The 26682-nt window shown below is 47.3% G+C and overlaps 5 protein-coding genes across 5 annotated transcripts; all 5 read right to left on the bottom strand.

Annotated features, from left to right (window-relative positions):
- Positions 1 to 410: 410 nt before the first annotated feature.
- AYO21_11642 (hypothetical protein) lies at positions 411 to 2063 on the bottom strand (the record flags this gene model as incomplete). The annotated part of the gene is made up of 4 exons (XM_022661527.1): positions 411 to 866; positions 981 to 1040; positions 1086 to 1736; positions 1800 to 2063. The coding sequence occupies 4 exons, from the start codon at positions 2061 to 2063 to the stop codon at positions 411 to 413; spliced, it is 1431 nt and encodes a 476-aa protein (XP_022506175.1).
- Positions 2064 to 2333: 270 nt separating this feature from the next.
- AYO21_11641 (hypothetical protein) lies at positions 2334 to 2915 on the bottom strand (the record flags this gene model as incomplete). The annotated part of the gene is made up of 1 exon (XM_022661526.1): positions 2334 to 2915. One exon carries the CDS (start codon positions 2913 to 2915, stop codon positions 2334 to 2336), a length of 582 nt encoding a protein of 193 aa, XP_022506174.1.
- Positions 2916 to 8568: 5653 nt separating this feature from the next.
- Positions 8569 to 20034, bottom strand: AYO21_11640 (hypothetical protein; the record flags this gene model as incomplete). Its single annotated transcript, XM_022661525.1, has 4 exons — positions 8569 to 8649; positions 18242 to 18645; positions 18695 to 18973; positions 19020 to 20034. 4 exons carry the CDS (start codon positions 20032 to 20034, stop codon positions 8569 to 8571), a joined length of 1779 nt encoding a protein of 592 aa, XP_022506173.1.
- A 571-nt stretch (positions 20035 to 20605) lies between these two features.
- AYO21_11639 (hypothetical protein) lies at positions 20606 to 21932 on the bottom strand (the record flags this gene model as incomplete). The annotated part of the gene is made up of 4 exons (XM_022661524.1): positions 20606 to 21199; positions 21256 to 21507; positions 21561 to 21601; positions 21659 to 21932. 4 exons carry the CDS (start codon positions 21930 to 21932, stop codon positions 20606 to 20608), a joined length of 1161 nt encoding a protein of 386 aa, XP_022506172.1.
- Positions 21933 to 24152: 2220 nt separating this feature from the next.
- On the bottom strand, positions 24153 to 26194 carry AYO21_11637 (hypothetical protein; the record flags this gene model as incomplete). Its single annotated transcript, XM_022661523.1, has 3 exons — positions 24153 to 25377; positions 25432 to 25840; positions 25894 to 26194. The coding sequence occupies 3 exons, from the start codon at positions 26192 to 26194 to the stop codon at positions 24153 to 24155; spliced, it is 1935 nt and encodes a 644-aa protein (XP_022506171.1).
- Between the last annotated feature and the right edge of the window lie 488 nt (positions 26195 to 26682).

Genomic DNA, 26682 nt, shown 5'->3' with positions numbered 1-26682 from the left:
TGTGGTTGTGTTTTGTTTTGTAGGTAGTGGGTACCCCGGGGATATGAGATGGGTGGTTGGTTGGCAGCGTTGGTGGGGGTTAAGGGACCGGACCAACCCTGAGAGGGGTCTGGCCCCTAGGGGACGTTTCAGCTAGAACTCTCGGACGGGATCTCGTAGTACGAGAGATGGGACTCATCTAGAGAAAGGTCTGTCCCCCAGGGGACGCTTCTAGTTCTAGGGATATTTAAGTTAATAAACTTACTTTTAATTTATAATTTATGATAACTAATACTGAGAATGGATCCTATCCCCCAGGGAACGCTTTTAATCGTAGTAAGTGAGCTGCGACCGACGGGGGGGTTCCCTCCTGTATGGTCATTTTAGGGAAATTTCTAGCCCTAACCTGACATCCCTGGGCCGTTTTTCCCCTACAGTATCTCGGGTTGCAGATGGCTGGGGAACTGGGCATCCAGTGCGTATCGTAAACGGGCTAGCTCGCTGCCGTGTGTGGCCTGCAGATCCCAGATGTAGTCCAGTTTGGCCTTCTGTTGCGGCGCACCGGTGACCTGGTTGCCCATCGAGTCGTCCACCGCCCGGTCTCCAATCTCCACCTCCACCTGCCGTACGACGATACCTTTGATTTTGCGCGCTAACGCGATGGTAAAGTGTCGATATGCGGACATACCGAGCTCGACCCCGGTGTGAGCGCTAAATAACCGCGCTAAACCCGCACTTAGTGTGGCCGTATCGTGAAGCCTAGAGCGAGCGTCTTTCCATAGATACGGTATGAGCGAGTCGTCCACCTGGGCGAGACCCATCTCCTCGCGAAGATGTTGTTTAAACGGAATCACCCACGCGATATACGCTACATTCCTCTGGCTCTCCTACGGCGAAAGCTACCGCGCCACCTTGCGACCTAATCCGCGGATAGCTCGACTCTTGTCGCGATCGGTGATGAGCACTACCTACCCATCGACTACCTTGACGTTCCCACTCACCTGCTGTACGTCGCAGTAGAGCATCTCTATAGCCTCGGGTCCTCGACCGGGCTGCCCGGCCTACAAATGATTGTTAACGGGTTGAATGGCTTGAAATCCCTTCACCCATCGTAAGTATATCTGCACTTTCGCACGATTCCACCCGGTCTCGGGAGACCACCACCTATGGGTGGTACGGGCACGCTCGGCTAGAAACTCCCACCCGGGCCGGAGCCATCGATTCCGCGCATCGGTGGCGAATGAGTGGTCGGGTCCTTGATAGACGAGCGAGTCTCGAATCCGTGGTAGATCAATCCGCTTCGCCGCCGTGGTCCACGGTTCGAAGAGTAGTCGATCCAGAAACCGAGTGGCTTTATCCATACCGGCCTGGAGAGCGTGCCCGACGTCTCTTAACGCGATCGGCTGACCGAGATATCGCAACCCTAACCCATCCTGGTCCCACGTCACCTTAGCTTGTCCACCGGTCTTCTCTCGATATCCCTTGCCGTACGCCATCCATCGCACGATGGTACTGAACGGCGTATGTGTCCCATCCACGAGCCACCGGCGATATTGGTCGAAGAAATGTTCCATGTCGGATGTGGTGAGCTCGGTGGGATCATCCGGCAGTGTCTCGAAGATATGCTCTAACATCGCTACGCGACCACACCACATCAAGCCAGCCAGCATACTGGTGAACACGGAAGCCTCCACCCAGCCACCCAGCTCCCGGATGCCCAATACGGCGGTAAAGTGTAAGAGCGGGTTGACATAGACCTGAAATGCTACATTCTGCTTCCACGACGCAATCTAAAACTTAAAGACCGCCCGATCCAGCACCTGGTATCGCCCCTGGTGATCCTCGTCGTCGTCGTCGGCGTTGACCGCTCTACGTGCTAATCGCACGCCGCGAGCCACTTCCGCGGCGGCGATGCTGACCTGGTCCAAGAGCCGCCGCTGATCGGGGGTCAACGTGATGCCGTGCTGGGCTTGGGCCTCCTCACGGGATAGTAAGCCTACGCGAAGACAGTAGACCAGATACCGCTTGACATACCCACGGTAGTCTAGCATGGACTTTTTCGAGCTCTTGACCTTGAATGGCATCAGTGGAGCTTTGCTGGGGTCAATCCCATTTAGCCAGCGTAATGTCTCGTGCGGTACCCGAGTAAGACGTTCACAGCACTTCACGATCATTCGTTCGACACTCTCAACCGCCGCCGTTAGTTGCTCCTGTCGCTCTCGAGTCTCGCCAGCGTGGTGTGACCGACGAGACCCACCACCGAGTCTTTTTTTGGTGGTCGGCAGTACACTGGCATTATGAATCAATAATGGGTTTTTACCCTCAAAGTGGGCGGCCTATCCCATCTCCTTGACCTATGTCGATATCTTAGTCAGATTCTCCGGGTTGTCCACTTCTTCAAGATGCTTCCGTCGTCGTTTATCGTCCCGTTGCTTCTGGCGCGTAACCATATCAGCCCACGTAAAACTGATAGAAGGCGGTGTAGTGGTGGTAAAGTCGCCCTCCTCTTCTTCCTCTTCCTCGTCGTGAACAGTCCAGTACTTGGCGAATCGACCATGAGAATATGTCTGCAGCTGAACCTGAGTCCAGCCAGCCTCGCTCTCCGGATGAGACTCCTCTCGATCGTGACGTTCTCGGCGCTTACGACTCCGCGTCAAGTAATCACAGCCATTATAGCTATACCCGGCGAATATGGGTAATTCGGGAATCGGGGCACTCTGTGCCGGCATACAGACCGTGGAGGGGTCTTGTATTGTCAAAGTGGCGACGTATGCTAGTACATCTTGAAGTTGATGGCCTGTCCACTGATGGACATTACGCCAGTGGACTTTAATCGCCTTCCCAGGGCGAATAGCTGCTTTACAGTGCAGATAGAGTAGTATACGGTGCTTGGTCAAGAATAATAGTCCTGGTGGACATGTTACGTGACCAGCCATCCTGAACAGCTGCTTGATAATAACTTCGTTATGGAAATGTTATATTCTATGAGTCTATGCCTTTGGACAGTACTACGCGTATGAGCTGCGAATATTCACACGGTCGCGTAGCCTCGCTTAGCCTCGCGCACCCCTGCCCCGACCCCTGCACCACCTCAAATTTCCACCGTCACTTTACGCCCTTACCTAGTAAGATGGCATAATGAATTCGAGGGGCCGACCTTGAATGACTGAGTAGACTCTATAGTAAAAGTTTTAGCTTCTAAGCTTACATGGTGGCTGAGAACTTTGCATGAAGGAACTTTGCATGAATAACCCTAAGTTTATTAGTGCACGTGACGGAACTCAGCTTGAGTTCCATAACTAATACTTCCTAGGGATACTTTAGGCTCGCTATTAACTTAGTAGATTCCTAGTCGTAGAATAAGAGTAGTAATAAGAAAGGAGAGATTAAGGAGGCGAGGAGGCGAGGTAAATACCTGACTACGCGCTAAGGCGAGATAGTAATACGAGTTAATAGTACCTATCTAGGCTAACGGGGTAGTAGGGTAGGATAGGCGAGTAACGACCTAGGCGAGGATACGAATACGCGAGGTCTAACCCCCTCGAGGGGATAGCCAGATAAAATTATCACTATCTCGATTATAGGCGAGCCTAGAACCAGTCTTAAACTCCTAACTACATCGTCTAGTTAGGACCTATACCCTCGTTATCTTTAGCTATAGAGTCCGGGGCGGGGGGTATCATACTATTCCTCGTTATAATGAGGGATACCTAGGTGTGGAGGGAATCCTATCTAGGAATGGCTAGAGTTAAAGTTTAAATCGACTAGCTAGTGTAGCGGACTAACCGGGCTAATTAAGACCGCGTTAAAAGATATAATTCTAGGCGTTTATAGGGCCCTACCTTTATATACGTTAGAATGTAGTACATGACTCTAAAATTATCCCTATCGCGGCCCTCTAGCGTATATAGTGACACTTTTATATAGATATAGAGGTACGTATTAGTACCGGCGGGATAAAAGTATCTATATATATACTAGGGGGCCGTAGACTATAAATCTATCTTCGGTATACGCTTTAGTAAGTATCGCGTATAGGATAGAGTACGCTATTATCGGTCCCTATACATTACTATAGACCTGGGGAGTACCTATAGACGTCTGGAGTGTATATCTACTGTATCTATTACCCGGTTATAATCATTATATTATATGGATTACTAGAAGAAGTCTCTAGTGGGCCAGCTTAAGCATTTTCTATCTACCTATATATAAGGAGCTCGACTACCTACCTCCGACCTCCACTAGAACTATCTCCTAAGGTACATGTCTAGCTTAAGTACCTCTCTATCTATATATCTATCTAGCCCGGGCATCTCCTAGCTGCGGATGTGTCTAGCTTAAGTCTTATCTCCTAGTTAGAAATCGATCTAATCTAGACATCTCTAACGTATCTATCTCTCCAGCTCGAGCATCTTTTATCTATTCGTATTTATGATCTTAGGCTTAAGGGCCAATCCTTATATATGAAGTATCATCCGAGTCCCTTAAGTGATCTATATAGCCGTATTAAAGTCTAATAGCTAGCCTCGATCTAGCCGCCCGTATACCCCTAATCCGTTACTAATATTTACCTCGTAAACGGTTAAAGAACCCTAAACTATTCCGCTTTATTATGTCAGGTATAGTTAAGACGTTAGTTATCTTATCGTCCTTATCGACATCGGTAGTCCCGCTTGAAGGTGCGTCCGACATAGGGACGTCCCCTTAGCCGGACGGGGGAGGCTCGTCGTTCTAGGAGACGGATGACCGATTTAATGGTATACTAAGGCGAGGGCGCTTAGACGGCCGGTTAGGGTTACTAGCCTTACTTTTAGAGGCGTCTAGGTCTTCATTACTAACCCTACGTTTAGAGGCGTCTAGATCTTCATTACTAAACCTACGTTTAGAGGCGTCTAGATCTTCATTACCGGACCCGTATTTAGAGGCGCCTAGAATTTCATTACCGAACTTATATTTAGAGGCGTCTAGATCTTTAGTACTAAACTCGGAGTTATTAGTCTCTAGCTCGACCGAGGTCTATACGACCTTAAAATCTAGAAACGGATTATCGCTATCTTCCGAGATTCGGTTAGACTAAGGGGATTTCGGGGTACCGGTCGAGTCTAGAGGCTATCGGGTCTAGTCCGTAGATAGAGTTAGGCTAAATCGAGGGGGAGGTCTAGTAACCCGGCTAATCCTATATCGGACATTATTAGACTAGATAAAGTTATTATTAGACGCGAGGTCGTCCTCGGGTAGAAGCTCTACGATCTAGGAACGAACCGAGTCGCTATCGACCGGGAGGATAGTAAACCGGTTATCGTAGTATTTATATAGATAGCGATTATTATAATAGTTAACTAAATGATAGTTACTATCGATAGAAAAGAAGCGGCTAGCGTAGATGGGTTTATCTCGCTAGTCCCTTAAGATACCGTCGTACATATTATAGATAAAAACGCCCCCGTTATGTAGGGCGGCATCTAGGTAGAGCTTAATCTAAGTACCCTAGTAACGTTAAATGTCGGATTTAGAGACCTATTTATATTTAAGGGCTGCCCGATTCTACTACATTACTATAGTAGCGTTAGAAAGGGGTAAGGTCTCGCGGGGTACGAATACTTACCTAAGTCTTCTACCGTAGATATATCCCGGGTATACGGGTTACGTTATACGAGCTACGTCTATACCGGCGTCTATCCCGGAGTGGATCTAGGGGTCGATAAGACTAGGAACGGTATTAGTATTAGGCTATCATTATCTAACTAAGTCTAGGGAGACGTTTATCTGATGGCGCCTAGGCCGGCTAGACTAAAGTCTCCCTAGACCTAGTAGGACGGGCTAGTTAACGTACCTACGGTTCTAGCGGCGGGGCCGCTAGGCGTACTACCCTAGAGAGTATCGTCCTAAGAAGTGTTACCTTAAGGCGTAGTAATGGGAATGTCCTTTTAAGGTATGCTTAGGTTCTCCTTACGCTATAAAACTCGGGAATAACTCTAGCCTAGGATAGCCTAGGTGTAGGCGTCCGCTAGCTCGATAATGGCACTATCCTAGCGGCGCTCGTAGTATAAGTCGTATTCCTCGTCGTTTAGGTAGTCGAAGCTAAATAGTTACTCCTTTTACTCTTCGGTAAGCTCGGTAGTGCTTATATCCGCCTCGCCGGCTAGCTAGGCTAGGAACTTTCGGGCCGCGTTAGCCTGGAGGTAGTTGTCGTACGAATGGTTAATAGTCAATACCTAGACCTTCTAGACGCGCCGCTATCCCAGTCGGTAGACGCGTCCCACTATCTACACCATCTATTATATATTTTCAGGGTACGACATGATGAGCATACGGGCGCAGTTTTACAGATTCAGCCCGTAGGCGGAGGCCCGTAGCGAATAGATAAGTACGCGGCTAGAGTAGTTATCGTTACTAAAGTTACGTAGGATCCGGTTACGGTCTTCGAGCTCTAGGTCGGGCTATAAGATAAGAAAGGGGACATTAACGGTATAAAGGAACTCGGCCGCGCTATACTATTCCTTAGGCTACTAGATAAACAGGATAAGCTTACTCCGGTCTTCCTCGCTACCGTATAGATAATCGTCTAAAATGCCGTAGTTATATTAGAGCTTAGGCGACTAACCGAGTTAGTACTCGGCCTATCCTAGACGATCTTAGTAGACCGGGAGAGTCGGGTCGGGTTAGGTCGCCTTAAAGTATTCACTAAACCTATAGTTAGTGCTCAGTCCTATAGATTAGTAGTCTTTACGCTAGGATTTCTACTAGCTTCCGGTACTAGTACTGCGGAGATAGAGGGCCGCTTCTACCTCTACCTATACCGCGTAGTGGATGTCGAAAGTAGCTAGAGAAATGACGCGGTAGATCCGTATATCGCGGAGGCCGGAGGTTACGGCGAGGCCCTTAAGGTTTCTACGGGTGGCGCCGCGGGAAGCGCCGCCGCGGTAGAGAAAGTCCTTCAGGCGGTTCTACATAACCCTATACTATTTAGCTTCCTAAGCACTAAAGTCCAGTTTAACGGTAGTGATCTTATATTCGGGGATAAACTTAGCCGGGACTAACGTACGGCCCCCCCTAATGTCAACCTCGCTCGCTATAGTAATTCTTAACTAGATGCGGTCTAGGAGGGGTCGGAGGACCTTAAGGGCGGTAATGCCTTCTATATAGCCTTTATTATATAAGCTGAAGAACGGGACGGGGTCTAAGACGTATAAGGGCGCCTTATACTTAGCGACGTAGTTAGGGTAGTATTTCTAGATGCGTTCCTAGAGTTCGGAGCTGTAGCGTTCCGTCAAATTTTCGCCTAGGTCGTCCTAGCCGTCTAGAGCTATAAGGTCCGAGGTGTAGCGGTCCATATAGAGTAGATTAAGGTATCCCGTTAGGTTAGCGGAGCGATTAATGGCCGGTATAGCCGACTAGACCTAGACGATGGGAGCGTACAGCAGCTAGACGGCGATGTAGTTACGAGACGAATAGTTCTTAACCTTATAGCCTTCGTCTAGAATAACGACGCGAAAACAGTACTTCAGGACCGATCCGTAGGTCGTACTCTTATCGGTACGCTCCTCTTCGAACTCCTCGTCATCGTTATCGGCCGCTCGAATAACCGAAGTATTAGTACGCCGAACTACTAAATCGTCTTCGCGTAGGTAGGCGTCGGCGGTCGGCGGTTTAGTAGTCGCTAGGCGGATTTTCTAGTCTTTATCTTCTACTATATAAACTAGTTAGTGGTTAGGGACCCTAGGGGGTTAGAGAAAGGGGGTAAGGAGGGTCAGGATAGAGATAGGGACACTTTTATCTAGATAGCTCTACGGGCGCGCCGTCCCGTAGGCTAAAAGTATCCCTATCTACCTAGGAAGCGGTAAAGGGGGGGCGACACTTACCGGAGGACGCCTTATCGCTCGGTAAAGTAATAAGGGTACGCGACTGGAAGGTTTCATATACGGATAAGATAACGTCCTACTAGTCTATCTTATCGATAACTACGCGGGCTTTTACTAAGTCGCTAGGGAGGAGAGCGGCCCGGGTCTCCGAGGATATAGTAGCTTTATCGGTCCCGTAGAAGATGTAGAAGCGGACGATGCCGGTAAATCGGGTCCGTAGTTCCTTTAACCATTTAATCTAGACCGGACCGGGCGTTAAGATAAGGGTCGGGCGCGTGTCGACCTCTTAGCCGGCGGCCTAGGCCCTCTCGATTTCTAACGCGCGGAAATAGATAGTAGCGATAGCCTTAATAGTCTTCCCTATACCGTAGTCGAGCGCGTTAAGGCCGCCGCCGAAGATTTTTTCGTAGATTAGTTAGGTAGCGATGCCGAGAATCTACTAGGGTAGTAGGACTACGCTCGATTCCACCCCGTTCCTCTTTATGCGATTCTTATAAGGGGGGTCTTTATCGATAAAGCGGAGATCTACTAGGTCGTTAAAGTCGGCCGTAAACCTAAGGTATTTATAAGCCTCCTCGTAGCTTAAGAGCGGGATGGACGCGTACGCTAGTCGACTTAGTAAGCGATCTAGTTCGGCCGATCGAACCGAGTAAGGCTTAGTCGGGTCGGCCTTCTTCTCGCCTTCTTCTTATACGCCGCGCTCGGCGTAGGATGTCGTAGTAGCCTATATAACCGGGTCTTCGCCGCCGTAAAACTTATCGTAGACGACCTTAATATGCCGCACCATCCAGTAGAAAAAGACGCGCTATTAGGCGGGCGTAAGTTAGGGTCGCGGGTCTACCGTAGTATTCTATATCTATAGTCAGCCGAGTTAAGCTTATAAGGGGTAGGAGAGGATAGGGATACTTTTATCTAGCCGGATAGTCGAATAGGCGACTAGATAAAAGTATCCCTATCCGCCCGAGGAGGAAGGGGGACGGTATACACTATAGAGTCTAAGATCCGGAAGGCGTTTATAAATAGGTCGATAGTATCCGCTCCCGCGGCGATATACTCTTTTATGTTTTTATCCTAGCGAAGTCTCTCGATAGCGTCTAATTCTAACGAGTCGAGAAACTCGTCCGAGGGACCGGGGTCGGCGTTAAATGCGGCTACGGCGGCGCTATCATCGACTAGGGGGTTAGAGTTATATACGGATTAGCCTTCTTCGAGACCTAGTTAGCGACGTTCATCCTAGTTAAGGTACGGTAGCGTTACGGTAGTACGAAAGGGAAAGGTCTTAGTACCTTTACCCGAGACGTAGTCGGCTCTAGTCCTTAATAATAATAGGGCGCGGTTAGTGTCTTCTATAGTCGTAAAGTTAGCTCATTTACGGATAGTATAGTTAGAGTCGTAACTATCCTTAAACAGCCAGGGCATTCTCTTGATCAGGTTACAGACCTATGTCAAATACATGACCGGGATCTAGTAGCGCGAACGCTACATACCCCGATACTTATCTAGATATAGGTTCTACTTATCGAGAGTTTAGGTCGGGCGGATCGTAGTGAGTTAGGTAATGTAACGTAGTACCGGGTCGTCCTTAACTAGCTTTAGGATACTAATGTCTTAGACATATAGAGCGCCCTTCTAAGACGGAATGCTAAAATTCTTCTTTCGGAGGTCGGTAAAATAGGTTAATGTGTTACGAGGTACTTCACACGTGAGGTGTCCTTAGTAAACCCAAGGTAGTTTACTTAGTGATATAGTAGTAGGCGATGTAGTAGAGACGAAACTAAGAGTATAGTGTACGGCACTATACGTAAAGTACTTTAACTAAGAGGGACTCGATTATTTATAAACGAGGTTAACTACGCTTCTTATAGAAGCGGATCTAGCTGGCTATATACTCTAGGTAGGTTTCCTATCTAGGTAGGTCTGGGTATTATAGTATTACAGCTGTTACGTCTCCTTAGCGTATAATAGTATTTCGTCTATAATAATATATTTCCGTTTTTAGTCATTACGTATCTTAGGTCAGCCTTACCATCGAGGCTGACCTATCCTCGCTTAACCTTCCCTATCTCTACGGCTCCGGGTGGCCGCATAGAGGTCGGTTCGTAACACTTCCCCCTCTTTAACCTGTTCGTTATCCGCAACGTACTTAAGGTAAGCTATCGCCCACATCGTGGTCTTCTCTCTTTCCCTCCTTCTCTTTATCATAGCTAACCATGTAGGTCTTCCGAGTTCATAAACCGAATCCGAAACCCCTAAAATCTTCTAAGCCTCCTATCCCGTAGCGACAGCGTTAAAACGAGATTGCCGATTATATCGAATCGATCGACGAAAATAAAGTAATAGTTACGTATTTAGAGTGTACCGCTCATAGCGATGTATATTTCTATTCTCGGGAGTAGAGTGTGAAATATACGGTATACTTACGGTACCGAAGAGAGTGTGACGGAACGTTTTCCGTTAAGTAGTTGCGAAAGATTAGGGAGTAGAAGAAGTAACTATCTTCTAAGTCCCGGCTTAAACACCGCGAAATCGCACGGCTCCGGAAAACCCTAGTGGAGGCTAGGCGGTCCCTAGCCGAACTAGAGGCCGATCTTATTAGTGTTAAAGAGGAGGATTCCGAGCTGTAGGAGTCGATTACGAAGTTAGATGATCTTTCCAGTAATATATTAAAAAGAGAAATGTAAGCGCTAAGTACTTTTAACAAGATTCCTTCCGGCGAGGAGGTAGCTCTAGCTGAGCCTGAGTTTATTTAGTAAGACGTCCCATAATCGGATTTAATAGACTAGAGTGCGGTATTGAACCTTAATAATACTAGGTTTACTAACGCCTAGGAGAATTTATGATCCGTTAGTAGTAACGTTCTTTTTCCGGGTTTTCTAGTGGTATTTTTTCTTTAATTTGAGAGGTAAGTCTCCGCTATCTTCCTAGGTATTCTCTTCACTTCCGTATCCTAACTATTTAACTAGATATATATCTTATCCTCCGGTAGATTAATCGGCGGGATAGAAGTCTACGAGTTCTTCTATCTTATATAGCGGTTCGCCGGTTTCTTAGTCGATATCTACGGGTCCTAGTTTAGCGTTTAGATTATTACATAGTTCTAATAGAGATTTATAGAAAGTAGGGTGTATCCCTAGCGTTTTTAGTAGGTCTAGTTTAAAAGTCACTAGTCCTAGTTTTTGTTTAATGCGATATAGTCCGATCTTAGTATAATCTAGTTTATCGCTTAGTCTTTTTATTTTGATGTTTTTTCGTCGTATATAGACCATCCCCCCTTCTTTAAGGTCTAGTCCCTTAGATCTTTTCTTATTTTCTCTTAATGTTATTTTTTCTGCGATTTTCCGTAATTCCTTTTTCATTATTTCGTATAGTTATTTCATTTTTTCTAGCTGTATTCTGGCTTCTTCTGATATCTTTTTCTTTTCGTCTAGTTTTCTAAATATATTAGGGTAGTATCCGTAATTTACGAAATATAGTGAGATCCCTATGATAGCTGTACTGTTATTAAAGGCCATCTATACCGTTAGTAGTAGCTGTACCTAATTATTCTGTTCGTAGTTGATATAGCATCGTAAGTATTATTCTAATGTCTAGTTTATTCTTTCCGTTTATCCATCCGTCTATAGGTAGTATACTGTTGAAAGTTTTAGCTTTATCCCTAGCTGGTCGTTTAGCGATTACTAGAACTATAATGTAAATAGTTTATCTCTATCTAAGATAACTTCTTCTAGTATTCCGTGTTCGGTAAAGACCGTTCGTATAAATATGTATGCGAGGTCTTTTACCGTAGCTTTCTCTATAAATGGTATCATATAGGCGTATTTCGTTAGTCTATCGACTACTACTATAATGCTGTCGTATTCCTTACCTATAAGAGGCTCTCGGGATATCGGTAACTTTATAATAAAGTCGACTGAGATTAAGCTCTATAGTCTATTTAGTATCTACGGCGTCATCAGGAGCCCGTATAGCTTATGTCTATCTTTCTTTACTTTCTTATAGGTATCGCATTAGCCTACGTATTCTTCGACATCTTTTCGAAGGCCTTTCTAATTGAAATCTCGCGTGATTAGTTTAATTATTTTTGCGATTCTAGGGTATCCTATAATTTAACTATTATATCTTTCTCTTAATACTTCTTATTTCTATTCTTCTATAAGCTCGATATCCATCACTACGAGCATCACATGTCCTCCGTACTGTAGTAAGTCTCCGTTACTCCTAAGTAGGGTATCTAGTTTCGGTTGTACTATTCTCATGTAGTCGGGTCTTCGGCTTAGAGCATCTACTCGGCCGTTTTCTATTCCTTTAACATGGTGTATCCTGAAATCGTATCGCGTAAGCGTCTCTACCCAGCGAACTTATCGTCTGTTAAGTTCCTTAGTCGTAGTTCAGTATGTAAGGTTCTTATGATCCGTATATATTTAAACTGGATATTTACCTCCTTCTAAGTAAACTCTCCACTGTCGTAACGCTTCGACGATTACTAATAACTCCTTATTATGGATGTCGTAGTTCGACTCTAGTTAGGTTATGCGTCTCGAGTAGTAGGCTATAGGTCGTAATCGGCCTTAGTCGTCCTTCTACGTGAGGCAGGCCCCTATAGCTTCATCGGATGCGTCTGTTTCTAGTATCGCTTCTTTTTCCGGGTTAAAGAGTGTAAGTATAGGAGTAGAGGTTATCCGTCCCTTTAGCTCGTTAAAGGCTGTCTCGCACTTCTCGTCCTATTAGAATTCTTGTTCTTTCCTTGTTAAATTGGTCAGAGGTATCGTAATTTTTGAAAATCCTTCGATGAACCTTCTATAGTAGTTAATAAGTTCTAGGAACATCTACACTTCCTTAACATTTCTTAGTATTAGCCATTCTTAGATGGCTCTTACCTTATCTAGGTTCGGCGTAAGTCCCTCTATTAACACGATATAGTCTAGGAATGCTATCGTATAGACGTAGAATTAGCATTTACTTAGCTTAATGGGCAAGTCCTTTTCCTTCAGTACTTATAGCACTTTCCGTACGTACTGTACGTGCTCTTCTTTCGTTTTAGAGAAGATAAGAATGTCGTTAAGGTACGTAACGACAAACTCGTCCAGGTATTCTCTCAACGTGTCATTAATAAGTGCCTGGAATGTAGTAGGGGCGTTAGTCAGTCTAAAGGGCATTACTTAGTATTTAAATAACCCCTATCTAGTTCTAAACGCTGTTTTCCATTCTTCCCCTTCCTTCATTCGTATGCGGTAATAGGCGTCTCTAATATCGATTACCGTAAACTACTTTACTCCTAGTAATCGATCCTATAGTTCGTCGATCCTAGGTATTAGGTAGCGGTTCTTTTTAGTGATTACGTTAAGTTTCCTATAATCTATGTAAGGTCGTAATCCTCCGTCCTTTTTATTCGCGAAGATGACTCCGTATGATATTGGCGATTCTAACGGCCGTATGAACTTCTTTACTAGATGCTTTTCGATATAGTCTTTAAGGAAGTCTTCTTCTTTTTTAGACATTAGAATCAGTCCTCCATAGTGCGTTAGTGTCTTTCCTTCTTCGAATGGGATTTCGTAGTCCTATAGTTGATGTTTTAGTAAGGCTGCCTCGCCTTATCTTTCTTTCGTGAGGATCTCGAAGTCTTTATATTCCGCTAGGAGTTCTTCTATAATAGTACTAGCTAGTGTTCTCTCTATCGGTCGCACTAGAACAGTCCTTTCTAGGGCCTTTAAGGATGATCGGTCCCCCCTTCTAGCGGTACTACTTTCCGCGAATGTAATCGTCTTCGTCCTCCAGTTAATTATTAAGTTATTCTTTTAAAGCCAGTCTATTCCTAAAATCACGTTATACCTTAGAATCGATGTGATGTCTAAAGTGATTCTCTCTTAATGTTACTCAATCGTTAATGGGATTTCTTTCAATTCTGTTATAATCCATTATAATAGCCGTCCATCTGCCATTCTTAATGGGTATGGAAGCAGTTTCCTTACTTTATAGTTTCTTACTCTTTCCGCTATACCCGTACTCGCGTAGCTTTAATTAGCTCCTGAATCGATCATGATCTATACCTAGATTCCCGTAAGAGTTACCGTAAGGGCTGCGTAGTCGTTTCCTAGTGTAGTTATCTCTCTTAATTCTAGAGGCTTTCCAATCTTTTAATTATTATTATAACTTCCTCGCCTCTTTAGGTCGTCACTTATAAGTTTTTTAGCTAATGTACATATCTCTCGTAAATCTATTAATATATCTCTTATCGGTATTCTTCTATAGCATTAAAAACATCTACCTTTACTATCGGGATAATGTTAAAGTCTAGGTCTACGTTATAGACGTACTAGTATTCTTCTTTTATCGAGTAATTATCCGGATCCGGGCATGTAAATTCTTTTACGATGAAGTCTTCGTTAATTCGGTTATCTATAATGTCTTTAACGATATACTACTAGTTCGGGTGACCGTTTCCTTCGTCGCTATTAATAAACATTATGTAGATCTCTTTCTATTAGTAATGTAAGTATATCTCGTTTCTCTAAGGGCATTCTTACTCTTCATAGATTACTTTCCCTTCGTGTAGTAGTGTAGCGTACACTTCCCTTAGTATTAGCGTGCCTAGGTATCTCGGGTCTACATTATAGTAGTATAGGTGTAGGTTTTCTTTTTCTTTATACTCCTCATCGTAATAATGGAGTCTTCTATAATAGTGATCTAGGTCTTCCCTTTCATTAATGACCCTAATTCTACGTAGAGGTCCGGCTTTCGTCGGGACTGGTTCCTCGATTACTCCCCTTTCTCTCTATAATGCTTCTTATTATACCCGAGCTTTAGCGATTTTCTTCATCCTCCCTTCCGTAAGTCGGATCCTGATAGTGTCTGGTTAAGTTAGTTAATGTACGTGAGTATCTTCTTTTTCTAGACATTCTCGATCCTAACACCACGTCAGGTTAATCTTTCTGATCGTTATTTAAGGTAATCCGAAGGGGCTGTATATAACGTAGTCATGTTTCCCGTTATATATACATCCTCCTTCGCATTCTCCTATTATCTAATAGTTTATAGTAATGATAACTTCTACGTCGTCGGCATCCATCGTAATATATTGTCGGTGATAGACGTCGTCGTATATAGTTAGTCTCTCCTCGGGTCCCTTAATATTGAACCTCCCGTCTCGATAGTCATTACATAAACTGTAACTCGATCGGCACCCTATCGTAGAATCTTCAGCCTCGGCCTAATTCCCTATTCTTATACTCGCGGCTCTAATATGCGCGATTATCTTACATTCCTTATAATCTTAATGAACATATACTAAGGAGGCGTATCTCTCCCTCGGCTTCTCCTTAATCTCCGATGTCATCATATTAAGGCTTTATTATGATGGTAGTATAATCGGTACCGTAAATGCTTCATCCCCTTTACCCGCGTACGTATGCATCCCTAGAACGGTGCATCCCGCGGTTTAGTAAATTTCATACTTAACCGTCGTTGGTCCTCTTGCCGGTTACTCGAGGTCCATAACTGGGTATTTATGTGCGATTTCCGTTCCATAGTTATCTTCGTACCAGTAGTTGAGTAATTTCTAGTATAGGGTGATAAGTACTACCTATTTCTCGTCATGTTTAATCACGATAAACATAGTTTATTCGTTTAGTCCTGGTGCACGCATCATCTAGAACTCGTTATTATTCATTTCGGTCTCTCTTACGATGGTAAAGGCTTCCTAACGCTTTAGTTCCATCCTTCTACCCTATTACCTTCTCCGTGGCTTCTTTAGGAATCATCCACTACCTTCCTTATCGGAGTAGTAGGTGGGATAGTTATCTTTATAATAGACCGTCTAAGACAGTACCGAGTGTTATTCTTTCTTTTCTCATTCTTCTAAGGTAGCTTCTTCCTTAGGTTTAGTTCCTGATCTACCTATCTCCCCTTGAGATACCATACCTAGGTAGTCCTTCTATGCTCTTTTACCCTGGTCGTAGGCTACTATTTAGGTCTTCTATGAAGTATCGGCCTTTATTTCTTTATAACCGGCTATACCGTCGTCCATCATATGCAGCGTTAGACCGTTCTTACAGTTTCTCGTACGGTGTCCGGATTTTCCGCATTTATAGCATAGGTCGTTCTTCTTACGTTTCTCTCGTTCCGACTTAGATAGCCCTTAGTTTCCCTTCTTTCTAGTGTTAGCCTTTCATGAAGTTGAACTTCCTCGTTAGGCTATGTCTAGGTCCATCGGGTCCCTACGTTATTAGCGGCTTCTATAAGTTATTCCCCCTCTGTACGTACCTCTTCTTTCCATCTATCTCTTATAGAGCTAGTTATCGATCTCGATGGAAGCCTCAACGAGTAGTTTATATTCGTTAGGACGGTCGACTCCCATCCTATCTTTAACCGAATCCTTCAGTCCTTAGTAGTAGACTAAGGCGAAAGCTTTATCTTCCTAATCTAGCTTTAAGGCGTATCGTTAGAATATAGCGAAGTATTTGACAGCTGATCCTGTCTATTTAAGTTGATAGATACGTTGTACCGCTGATTATTCTTCTCCTAGTGTTCTAAAGATCTATTTAATACGTTCCTCATACACAGCGAAGTTTCCGAAAATCAAGTTAGTTTCCTTATTACGCTGTCCTAGGGCTATACCTAAGTAGTCGTTCATTAGAGGCTTAAACCATTCGAAGGCAGATCTACGAAGTTAAAGTCCTGCGAACAGTACTTTTTCCGCGGCGGTACTGTACTTAGTGCGCTGTAAGGTAAACATAGCTTTAAGTTAAATCAAGTACATGCCGAGCTTATTTCGTTCTCCATAGAAGTGTTCGACTTTAAGGTCGTCTTTCATCTTTACTGCTTCTATAGTGCTGACTGATGCTGTATTAATGCTAGTAGTTAACGGGTTAGGCTGTTAGGTAAGCCTTAGTTTAGGTGACTTAGGGTTGGAACTACTAGACATCGTTATCGATACCACTAACTATCTAAGAAGGTAGTTAAAATGTTACGAGGTGCTTCACACGTAAGGTATCCTTAGTAAACTCGAGGTGGTTTACTTAGTGATATAGTAGTGGGCGATGTAGTAGAGACGAAACTAAGAGTATAGTGTGCGGCACTATACGTAAAGTACTTTAACCGAGAGGGACTCGATTATTTGTGAACGAGGTTGACTACGCTTCTTATAGAAGCGGATCTAGCTGGCTATATACTCTAGGTAGGTTTCCTATCTAGGTAGGTCTGGGCATTATAGTGTTGTAGCTGTTACGTCTCCTTAGCGTATAATAGTGTTTCGTCTGTAATAATATATTTCCGTTTTTAGTCATCACGTGTCTTAGGTTAGCCTTACCATCGAGGCTGACCTATCCTCGCTTGACCTTCCCTGTCTCTACGGCTCCGGGTGGCCGCATGGAGGTCGGTTCGTAACACCAGCGTTAAGACTAACGATAGGACTAACGTTACCTCCTAATTAGCTGAATTTACCTATATATTATATAGGTAAAAAGCAGCCTCCTGATTAGACGAGGCGCGTACCGTATAAGGGATACCGAATCCTAGTAAACTAAGACACCGTACGTAAGGGAAGGTAAGGAAGAGAGATAAAAGGTAAGGGAAACGTAAGGCGTATACGAAAGAGGAAGGATAAGGGAGAAAGGGGAAGACATTAAGTATCCCTTACGGAGGAGCGTACGATATAAGGAAAGAAGGAGAGGATATTATTCCTCCTTCTCTCTCCTTAGATTTATCCTCCTTATTACTAGGTTAGCTAGCTAGTTATAGAACTCTTTCTAAACCCTCACACGGACTATCGTCTCGTAGTCCGAGAGATAGTACTCTACTTAAGAGAGGTCTATCCCCTAGGGGACGCTTTAACTAGAACTCTTAGACGGTATCTTATAGTCCGAGAGATTAGACTCTACCTAAGAGAGGTCTATCCCCTAGGGGACGCTTTAGCTAAATCTCCCGGACTATTATCTCGTAGTCCGAGAGATAGTACTCTACTTAAGAGAGGTCTATCCCTTAGGGGACGCTTTAGCTAAATCTCCCGGACGGTATCTCGTGGTACGAGAGATTAGACTCGACCTAAGAGAGGTCTGTCCCCTAGGGGACGCTCTTAGTCGTAGTAAGTGAGCTACGACCGACGGGGGGTTCTCTCCTATATAGTCATTTCCGGGAAATTTCTGGCCCTAACCTGACATCCCTAGGCCGTTTTTTCCCTACAGTATGGCGAGATAGAATTTGACAGTTATTGAACATCACTAACACTCCTTTTTCAAACATACTTGTGCCAATTTGAGAGCCATAGTGGATTCAAGATCTCTGTCAGCCTTTACAGGAGTGTCAGGCATTGATCTCTCAACCTTTCAAAAGACTGCATGATTTCAAGATTCGGCGTCCACTTTTCTTCCTACTTCGCCGACTTTTTAACATGAGCTCTTTACAGTGTTTCTTGCCGGCATGGCATATGCTCGAACGGCACTTGGACGTCTGCTCCCGTGCGTCCACACCTCCTCGGCGACCTGTGCTTGAATCTGGAGCTCGTCATTACAGAGCTTATCCCCGAAGACAGCCGCGATCTGTTCCAAGCTCTTGCCCGCCGTTTCCGGAACGAAGAAGAAGGAAAATACCGAGGCGGCAAAGCAGAAGCAGCCAAAGAAGAGGTAGGTGCCCCAACCGAGCTTCAGTTGCATCTCAGGGACGATGACGCCGATGACAAAATTTGCGAGCCACACCATTGCTGTGGCAGCGCCAACACCCTTGGCGCGCTTAGAATTCGGGAACACCTCTGCGGGAAGAGTCCATGCCAATGGGCCATAGGAGCAAGCATATGCAAGGACGTAGATGTCTTAGATAGTTAGTGAGCGGCATGGTACGTCTGGAGAAGTAAGACTTACAGATGAGAGCCACGCCGAACCAGCCGACTCCGGGATGATCCACCCACTTATTGTTGTACTTGCTCACAATGCCGGCCATGATCATATGCGGAATACCCATAGCGACACCTCCGAAGATGGCAAGCTTGCGGCGGCCCATCTTGTCAAGGAACAGAAAGGTCGGGATTCCAGCAACGAACTGGCAGATGTTGACCATACCGCTGAGAATGAGAGACATTTCGTAGTCTTGACCGAGAGCGGAGAAGAAAATTGGTGCATAGTACACAAACGCGTTGATGCCTATATCGAGATTAGTAGGGTCGTGGAGGTATAGAGTAACACTGACCAGAGAACTGCTGGAAGAATGGAATAGCAAGCGCAACTGCAGTACGGCGAATGTACTTGGGTTTGAAGAGATCTGCCCATTGCTTGAGCTCAAGGATGACGGGATTTGCGTTTGCACCATGTTCAAGGACCAGCATGCGCTCCTGAAATTCGACCTCGCTGAGAATACCCTTCCATTCCATCTGAACACGGCCATCTGTTCCTGGAAGGCGTCGAAGTTTCTCGAGCGACTTCAGGCTGTCCTCATCGCGGTGGCGCATGGCCAGCCATCTTGGAGAGAATGGGAAGAATTGGATACCAATGCCGACCATCAGGGCAGGAGCCATCTGCAGTAGGAAGGACAGCCTGAAAGCCCATTCACCTGTAATTTCGCGGGTGCCATATGTGATCCAGTAAGCAATGATGGCCCCAATGACAATGGAGATGGCTTCAAGAACGAGCAGGGAGCCCCTCAGATTGGGAGGTGCGATCTCGGAGATATACAATGGTGCCCCCATGGCGAGGGTTCCCACGCCCACGCCACCGATGGTCCGCCCAGCGACGAGAGTCCCATAGTTGTGTGAGGCGGTCTGAATGATCGCACCAACACAGAAGAATGCTGTAGCAACGGCAAGAGCCCATTTTCTTGAGTAACGGTCGGCAAGCATGGGGAAGAATAGACAGCCAATAAAGGCGCCAAACTCCAGCATACCAGTCATGAAGCCCGTGTTGAAGCCATAGTGAGCGTGGCCCGGAGCCACCTGGGGGAAGTGGTCGTGAAATTGTGGCATCGTCAGGATGAGGGAGATGACACCCTGGTCGTACCCGAAGGAGAAGCCACCAAAGGAGGCCAAGAGGGCGGCACCAAACACATAGGGCGACCGCACAATACCGCTGATGCCCTTGTTGTCATAGCTGATCTCGGTGGTTGTCTGGCCATGGTGGAAGTTCATCTCGTGGTGCTCGGCACTGGCGTCTCGCTTGGGGGTGGCGACGGTGTCGGTTCTCGTGGAAGTCCTTTTCTCGATGTCCGCCATGATAAAGTTGTTGATGTTGGGGTGCAGAACAATAGAATCCACCAGGCGAGTGTTCTGGGTATGGGGTCCTGGAGCTGTTGATGTCTGGTTCGCCGGAGATGGGTGAAAAGTGGAGTGCAAGGTGTGATGGTTGACGGGGGAGACGACACTTATGTATGAAGCACTGGCCTCCTGTTTTTGACCTCAGTGCCGACGTCTTGGAGTGATGCTCTCGTGCTCTCTCCGCCCCATGGGGATGATGAAGCGGACTTGAGCCGGCCGGGGTAGCTGTCACCCTCCGTGTGGATTGACTAAATTCTTACGAGCTCTGGGTCGGACATAATGAACAAGCGCCACATCGGATTTATGTAGGAACCTTGGTACGTTTAGCCCAACTGCCGGCTTGGCCAGCAAGACTTTCGTGCCCATGATACGGGTATAGGGTGCAGGGCGCAGGTATTCGCGGCAATGCCTGTGTCGGAACGGGGAAGAAAGGACCGTTGGCCTCCACGTAGATGAGCGTGCAGCCTTGAACCATCGTTTGCTGTAGCGCAAATATTGTCACATTGTCTGTAGAGATTGCTCCTGATTTCTATAGCCAGATGGCATGCTTGATTCCACTTTCTAAGCCCTCATCCAATCTGGTCACCAAAGTCCACATATCGCCTCTCTTTCCACTGATGCCGTAGATCTCAATCCCACCGCCTTCCTGTCCACATACCACGACGTGCTGGCCGTCGTCGCTGAGTCGCATGCCGCGGATGACATCAACATTGGTGCGCACAAATTTCATGTCTTCCACCTTTTTGCCATCATTCGAGAGAAGTAGGATGGCAATAGCATCTCCTGCCGGAAGCTCCTTGGGGGCGTTCTTGAGATGAGGTTCACGCCGTGCAATGTGCCTTTCCCACCTGTTGCTGACATACAACACATTCGGGATGTGGGGGTGAAGACAAAGCTCGCTGGAGTCCATCATGAACTGATGCTCGGGGTGAACACTTGGTGGAATGATGTTGGCTGCAAAGCCACCGATGGGCTGGATGTCCTCTGCAGGGGAATTTGGCAAGTCAAAGGCGAGAACCGTGTGTGAGAGCTCCCCAATGACGTACATTATGGTCTCTGTAGGCTCCATGAGTTCGAGTCTTGTAGGAAGAAGTTGGGTAGAAAGACTTATATACCATCGGGGCTGAATACGGCGTGTCGAGCGCCTGTCCCACCAGGACATTGAAGCCAGCCACATACTTCCAAATTCATCCTGTCACGCTGAAAGATCCACACGCGGTCAGATCCCAAGTCTGGGGCGTACAGAAGACCACGTTTGTCTTCGAGTATCTGGTGTACGTGGCATTGTCGCTGTCGACCTTCGTTCGGGCCGTGCCCAACCGACTTGTAAGCGAATGGGGGGAAAATCTCCGTTCGAGAAGCATCTGTGAGCAGAAGTCCCTCCCTGTCGGTAATGGAGAGGGGGTAGAGGGCAACAGAGCCTCCCAGATACTATTTCATTCTTAGCAGGGAAATTCAAATCTTCCACTTTCACTACTACTCACGGTGCCCAGAGCCAATGCAGACTTGTCCTGTAGCGTGATGACTGTCCAAGAAGCATTAGAAACAAATCCGAAGGGTATAGCATGGCACACCCACTCACAGTGAGCAGGTGCTCCCAGTGTTGGCTGCTGGCTGGTGATCTTGCAAGTCTTCTGCGTTTGGTCGATTTCAAAGGTGTATAAGAGACCGGTTTCTAAGCCCTCGGACAGTCCAACCAGACGATCAAGGTCCCCTTGCGAAGATGAGGGCTCAACCCAGGAGACATTGTAGGGACCTGGATAATTGGCAGCAACGCTCAACTCCTTTCTGTCAAGGTCAAGAGTAAGGGTGGTGAAGTTGGCCCGATCACCAGAGAGCAGAAGGATCGGTCTCATGGCAAGGAACACGGGCGGGAGGGAAGTATTCGGTGTGTGACTTGCGAGAAATATCGCGGCACGTGTATTCTAATCTCTTCAAAATGATCTGGTGACCAGCAGGAACTTAGAACAGCTTGAGCGGTCGAATGCCGGAGGCATAATTAAAACAAACAGGTTGAGTGTATACCTCTCTCCCTGTTCAAAGAGCCTTGCGCCCGATAGCCTCGTCTTGAGATGAATTCATTGCTGCTCAAAGATATGGGTCCCCCAGACTCCACTGAAAACGTGGCGAAAGAGAAAAACCCGATGGGCACTTCGGCCGATCACGATGCAATCGAGAACTCCGACGACATATGCCCCCCCATTGAACGCGCTGTACTTTGCCCCTTCTGGTCCCCAAACACGTACCGCCTGGGGGGTCGATCGAAAATTGGATTCCCAGCATCTTTAATTTTCATCTTCCTGCTCTCGATTGCAGATAATCAGAAAACCCGGTATTTCTCAAGCACAATGGACCCGCCGACTCATTTCACGCTCAACACGGGCGCGAAGATTCCCGCCGTTGGTCTCGGTATGTGTTGATGTGCTTGTCGCTGCCGCTTTTGTTGACACGGCGCACAGGAACCTGGCAATCTAAATCTGGGGAAGTTCGCAAAGCTGTGGCCTTCGCCCTCAAGGATGGATATCGTCATATCGATGCTGCACTGTGAGTCCAAGACGCCGGCCTGCCAAAATTGTAATTTCGCTGACAAAATGCAGAATCTATGGTGTGTTGATGCCCACACTCCTGTCTACTAACAATCATCCTAACGACAATCCCAGGCAACGAAAACGAAGTCGGTCAGGGTATAAAGGATAGCGGCGTGCCTCGCGAAGAAATCTTTCTGACCAGCAAGCTCTGGAACACCCACCAACCCAATGTCAAAGAAGGTCTGCAGAAGAGCCTTGACGCTCTGGGTGTGGACTACCTTGATCTCTACGTAAGGCGCTACTGTGTGCAATACTTTGGCAAAGCAATGCCTAACAGTGTGCGCGGCAGTTGATTCACTGGCCTGTTCGACTAGTTCCGGTGAGCACAATGCCATCTTACAAATTCGCCCGAAGTCCATGAGAAGCTGATTCGCGTCCACAGAATGAGTCGAGTGAGCTTCTTCCCGTGAACCCTGACGGCAGCCGGTCGGTCGATCGATCATGGGACCAGAGCGAGACCTGGCGCCAGATGGAAGAGGTCTACGAATCCGGCAAGGTCAAGGCCATCGGCGTGGCCAATTGGTCGATTCCCTATCTAGAGGAGCTTCGCAAGAAGTGGACGGTGGTGCCGGCGGTAAACCAGATCGAGCTGCACCCTTTCCTTCCACAGCACGAACTCAAACAGTACTGTGAAAAGCTCGGAATTCTGCTCGAAGCATATTCGCCTCTCGGTTCCACCGGTAAGTCACTCAAGTCTCGTGACGTACTTTGGCTTCGACGACGCTGTGGAGTTTATGAAATTAATACTTCGCAGGTGCCCCTATTATGTCGGATTCCGAAATCCAGCAGATTGCCGACAGGAATGGTGTCTCGGCCGCCACGATACTCATCAGCTACCACGTCAACAAGGGAGTCGTGGTTCTTCCCAAGTCCGTGACCGAAAAGCGTATCTCCAGCAATAAAGAGGTTATTTCACTTTCCAAGGAGGATCTAGCGGTGCTCGACGGTCTGGCTGCCAATGGCAAGGCGAAACGTTCGAACACGCCTCTGTGGGGCTTCGATCTCGGCTTCGCTGACTGGTATGGCCCGCTCAAGTCGTAGGTAGTCTTAGATATACAAAAGTTATTACGGTCATTGACGTGTCCATCTATCATAGCCTGGATATATTTCATGATGATAATAGAAAAGCTCTATGTTCTATGTTCCTTCCACGAGAACGCCCACGGGATGCCGCACGAGAGAGAGGTTCAACCATTTTGTGTCATGTCTTGACACTGAACCAGAGCGATAGTGATCTTCCGGCCGATCCAAGTCAAGACAGTCTAACCACGGTCACAGAACGAAAGTGATGCATGACGAATTTTTTGCATCTGACATCTCATGAGCGTTTCTTTTGCATTCGAGGTAGAATAGATGATTTGATCTTGGAGAATGAGTCTGTCATATTTCCTGGCAACCAAGGGTGAAATTAGACCGGCGCTGCAATGTCTAAACTAAATCTAGAGAATTCCGTCGTTACCACAATTAAACAAAGAGATTCTATCATGCCTATGTCTTGTAAGGAGCAGACGATAAGCCTTCCTTCAAAGCCTTCAGTCGCATAGCAAGCAACTTGGAGTGGAAGCGGGTGTAAGGAAGGTAGCCGACCATGATCCAAAGGTTGGGCACCCCGCTCTCCCGATAGGCGGTCTTGAACTCGCCCTCCTCGTCGATGCCCCAAATAGGACCACATTGATCAGCGATCTTGTCGCCAAGAATGGATCGGACAGAGTCAATGGCGTTGGAGAAGCCGGTGGCAAAGACAATAAGGTCAAACTCGCGCTCCCGGCCGCCGCTGAGAATGACTTTGTCCTCGGTGAAGCTCTCGATGTACCCGGACTCCACCTTGATCTTGCCGTTGATGATGTGCTCGCAAGCACCGGCATCGAAGTAGAAGCCACCATTGCGAGTCTGGCCCAGAGTAGAACCGCCGGTACCACGCTGGCCACGCCAAGTTCGCAGACCGCGTGCATTAAGGCCTTCAAGCAGGGGTCGGTCGAGATCTTCGAGGACCTTGGCGTTACGTCTGCTGAGCTCCTCGCCGGGTCCGATCGGGGTGGCAAAGAAGAGCCGGTCTTGCTCTTCGATATCAGGGCGATTGAGGTCAGCATCGGGGCCGTAGCTGCCAATGATGCGGGGAACGGAGTGTGTGAGGGACATGATGTAGGTAGGCGATCGCTGGAGGAGGGTGACATCGATGCCGCGGCGCGAGCAGTCGAAAGCAGTGTCGAAGCCAGAAGACGAGGTGCCAACCACGCAGACCTTCTTGCCAACAAAGTCGCGAGAGCTGTCGTGCGCACTGGAGTGTCGGATCACACCGCCCTTGAAACCGTCCATTCCAGGAACAGCGGGGAGCATAGGGACGCCGCACAGGGAGGTGGCCATGACGACTTGCTTGGGGTGCAGTGTCCGGGTCTCCTTACCCTCTTTGTTGATGACGACCGTCCAGTTGCCCTGGTCGTCCTGCTCGGCTTTGACAACCGTCGATTTGGTCCAGACATTGAGCTCCAGAGCCGAGGCGTACCACTCCATATAGATGCCCTGCTTCTGGGCGGGGGTGTACGTGGGCCAGTGCTTGGGGTAGGGGCAGTAGGGCAGGTCGTCGGCCCAGTGGGGGAAGTGAAGCGAGAGATACTCGTATCGCTTCTTCCAAACGTCGCCAATCTCCTCGCTACGCTCGATTATGAGGTTGTTCATGCCCAGCGCCTTGCATCGGGCAGCCAGTGCGAGACCGCTAATGAATGTTCAGCATGTGCGAATGAGGCTAGGGCATTGATGAAAGACTCACTTTTGGCCTCCTCCAATAATTAAAATTTCAGGGTCGGCAGCGTCGACGTCGGCGGCCCTCTGCTTTTCCCAGCTGATGGGACCAGTCATGTGCCCGTCGGCCGCTGGAACCTCGGGGTACTGTTTTAACTTCTCGGTGACGGTGTGCATGGTGTAGATTCTCCAGCCATCCTTGGTAAGAACCGAGTTAATCACAGCCGAAACCACAGCGGCCTCGGTCTCAAAAGATACAATGAATTGTAGCTGGGCATAGTCGGGGTAGGGCCGTGAAACATTGGGGCTTGGTTTGAGAAACTTGAAGTTTGTGGCCTTGGTGTTAGGGAAAAGGTCGGTAGCAGCCTTCAGGATGGCTGGTTGAAAGTTGAAGGTGCGATAGTCCCAGGTAAAAGCGAGTTTATCACGCCAGACACCTGGTGATCGAGTCAGTCATCCGTCAACGATCTGGCTCAGGAAGAAATCCCACCATATTCAAGGAACATATCTGCGAAACCCTGTGCATCGCCTCTGCCCAGAACGCTGGAGAGGCAAGACACAATCGCCTCCGCCTCCTTCTGAGCATCGCAGTCGCTGGGAATTTCGACACCGAGGACGTCGGAAGTGGGAAGAACGTGATTGTACTTGAAGTCGTACATGTAGTTGTCGGCGACGGGAGGCTTCACAGTCGGCTCCAGCTCGACCTGGCTGACGCCGACTTTGGCCTTGAGATCGCCAACATCGACAACGTTGTCGATGGCAGACTCGTGCACGCTGAGATAGGGGGCCATAGGTGCAAAATTTGCTGATGACAAGATGCTGAGACATCTCTCCTCGTCAACTCCAACAGCATCGCTGCGTATATATTCATGGCTGTGGTACGCCTTGGTGCGCCCCTGCACGCGTTGTTACGTCCGACGACTCTGAGATGTTGACCCCAGCAAAATCTGATGGATCGGGGATAAAACTTGGAGCCGAGGCTGATCTCAGCACGTGATCGGGCGAATGCCCCCACGGATCGCCAGACAAAGTCCGATGTGGGTCACATCACGTGTGAAGTATCAAGGCTGAGGTCGTCATGCAACTTGGCTCATGGACAAATTCTCAAATACGGGGCTGATGCTGGTCTTTGCGTGTCTGCTCCATACGTTTGCTCCTCCCTTCTCGTATATCCGTTGCGTTCGTCATACGACCCTAGCGGACGGCGAAGACCGATAAGCTCCAGTACCGCGATTCTGTCGGATAAGCTCATGCAGCGTCTACGCAACGATGATGAGGC

The sequence above is a fragment of the Fonsecaea monophora genome (assembly GCF_001642475.1).
Source record: "Fonsecaea monophora strain CBS 269.37 chromosome Unknown Scaff172, whole genome shotgun sequence".
Lineage (NCBI taxonomy): Eukaryota > Fungi > Ascomycota > Eurotiomycetes > Chaetothyriales > Herpotrichiellaceae > Fonsecaea > Fonsecaea monophora.
Note: the sequence above shows the minus strand (reverse complement) of the source record. Positions and strands in the feature narration are given on the sequence as shown.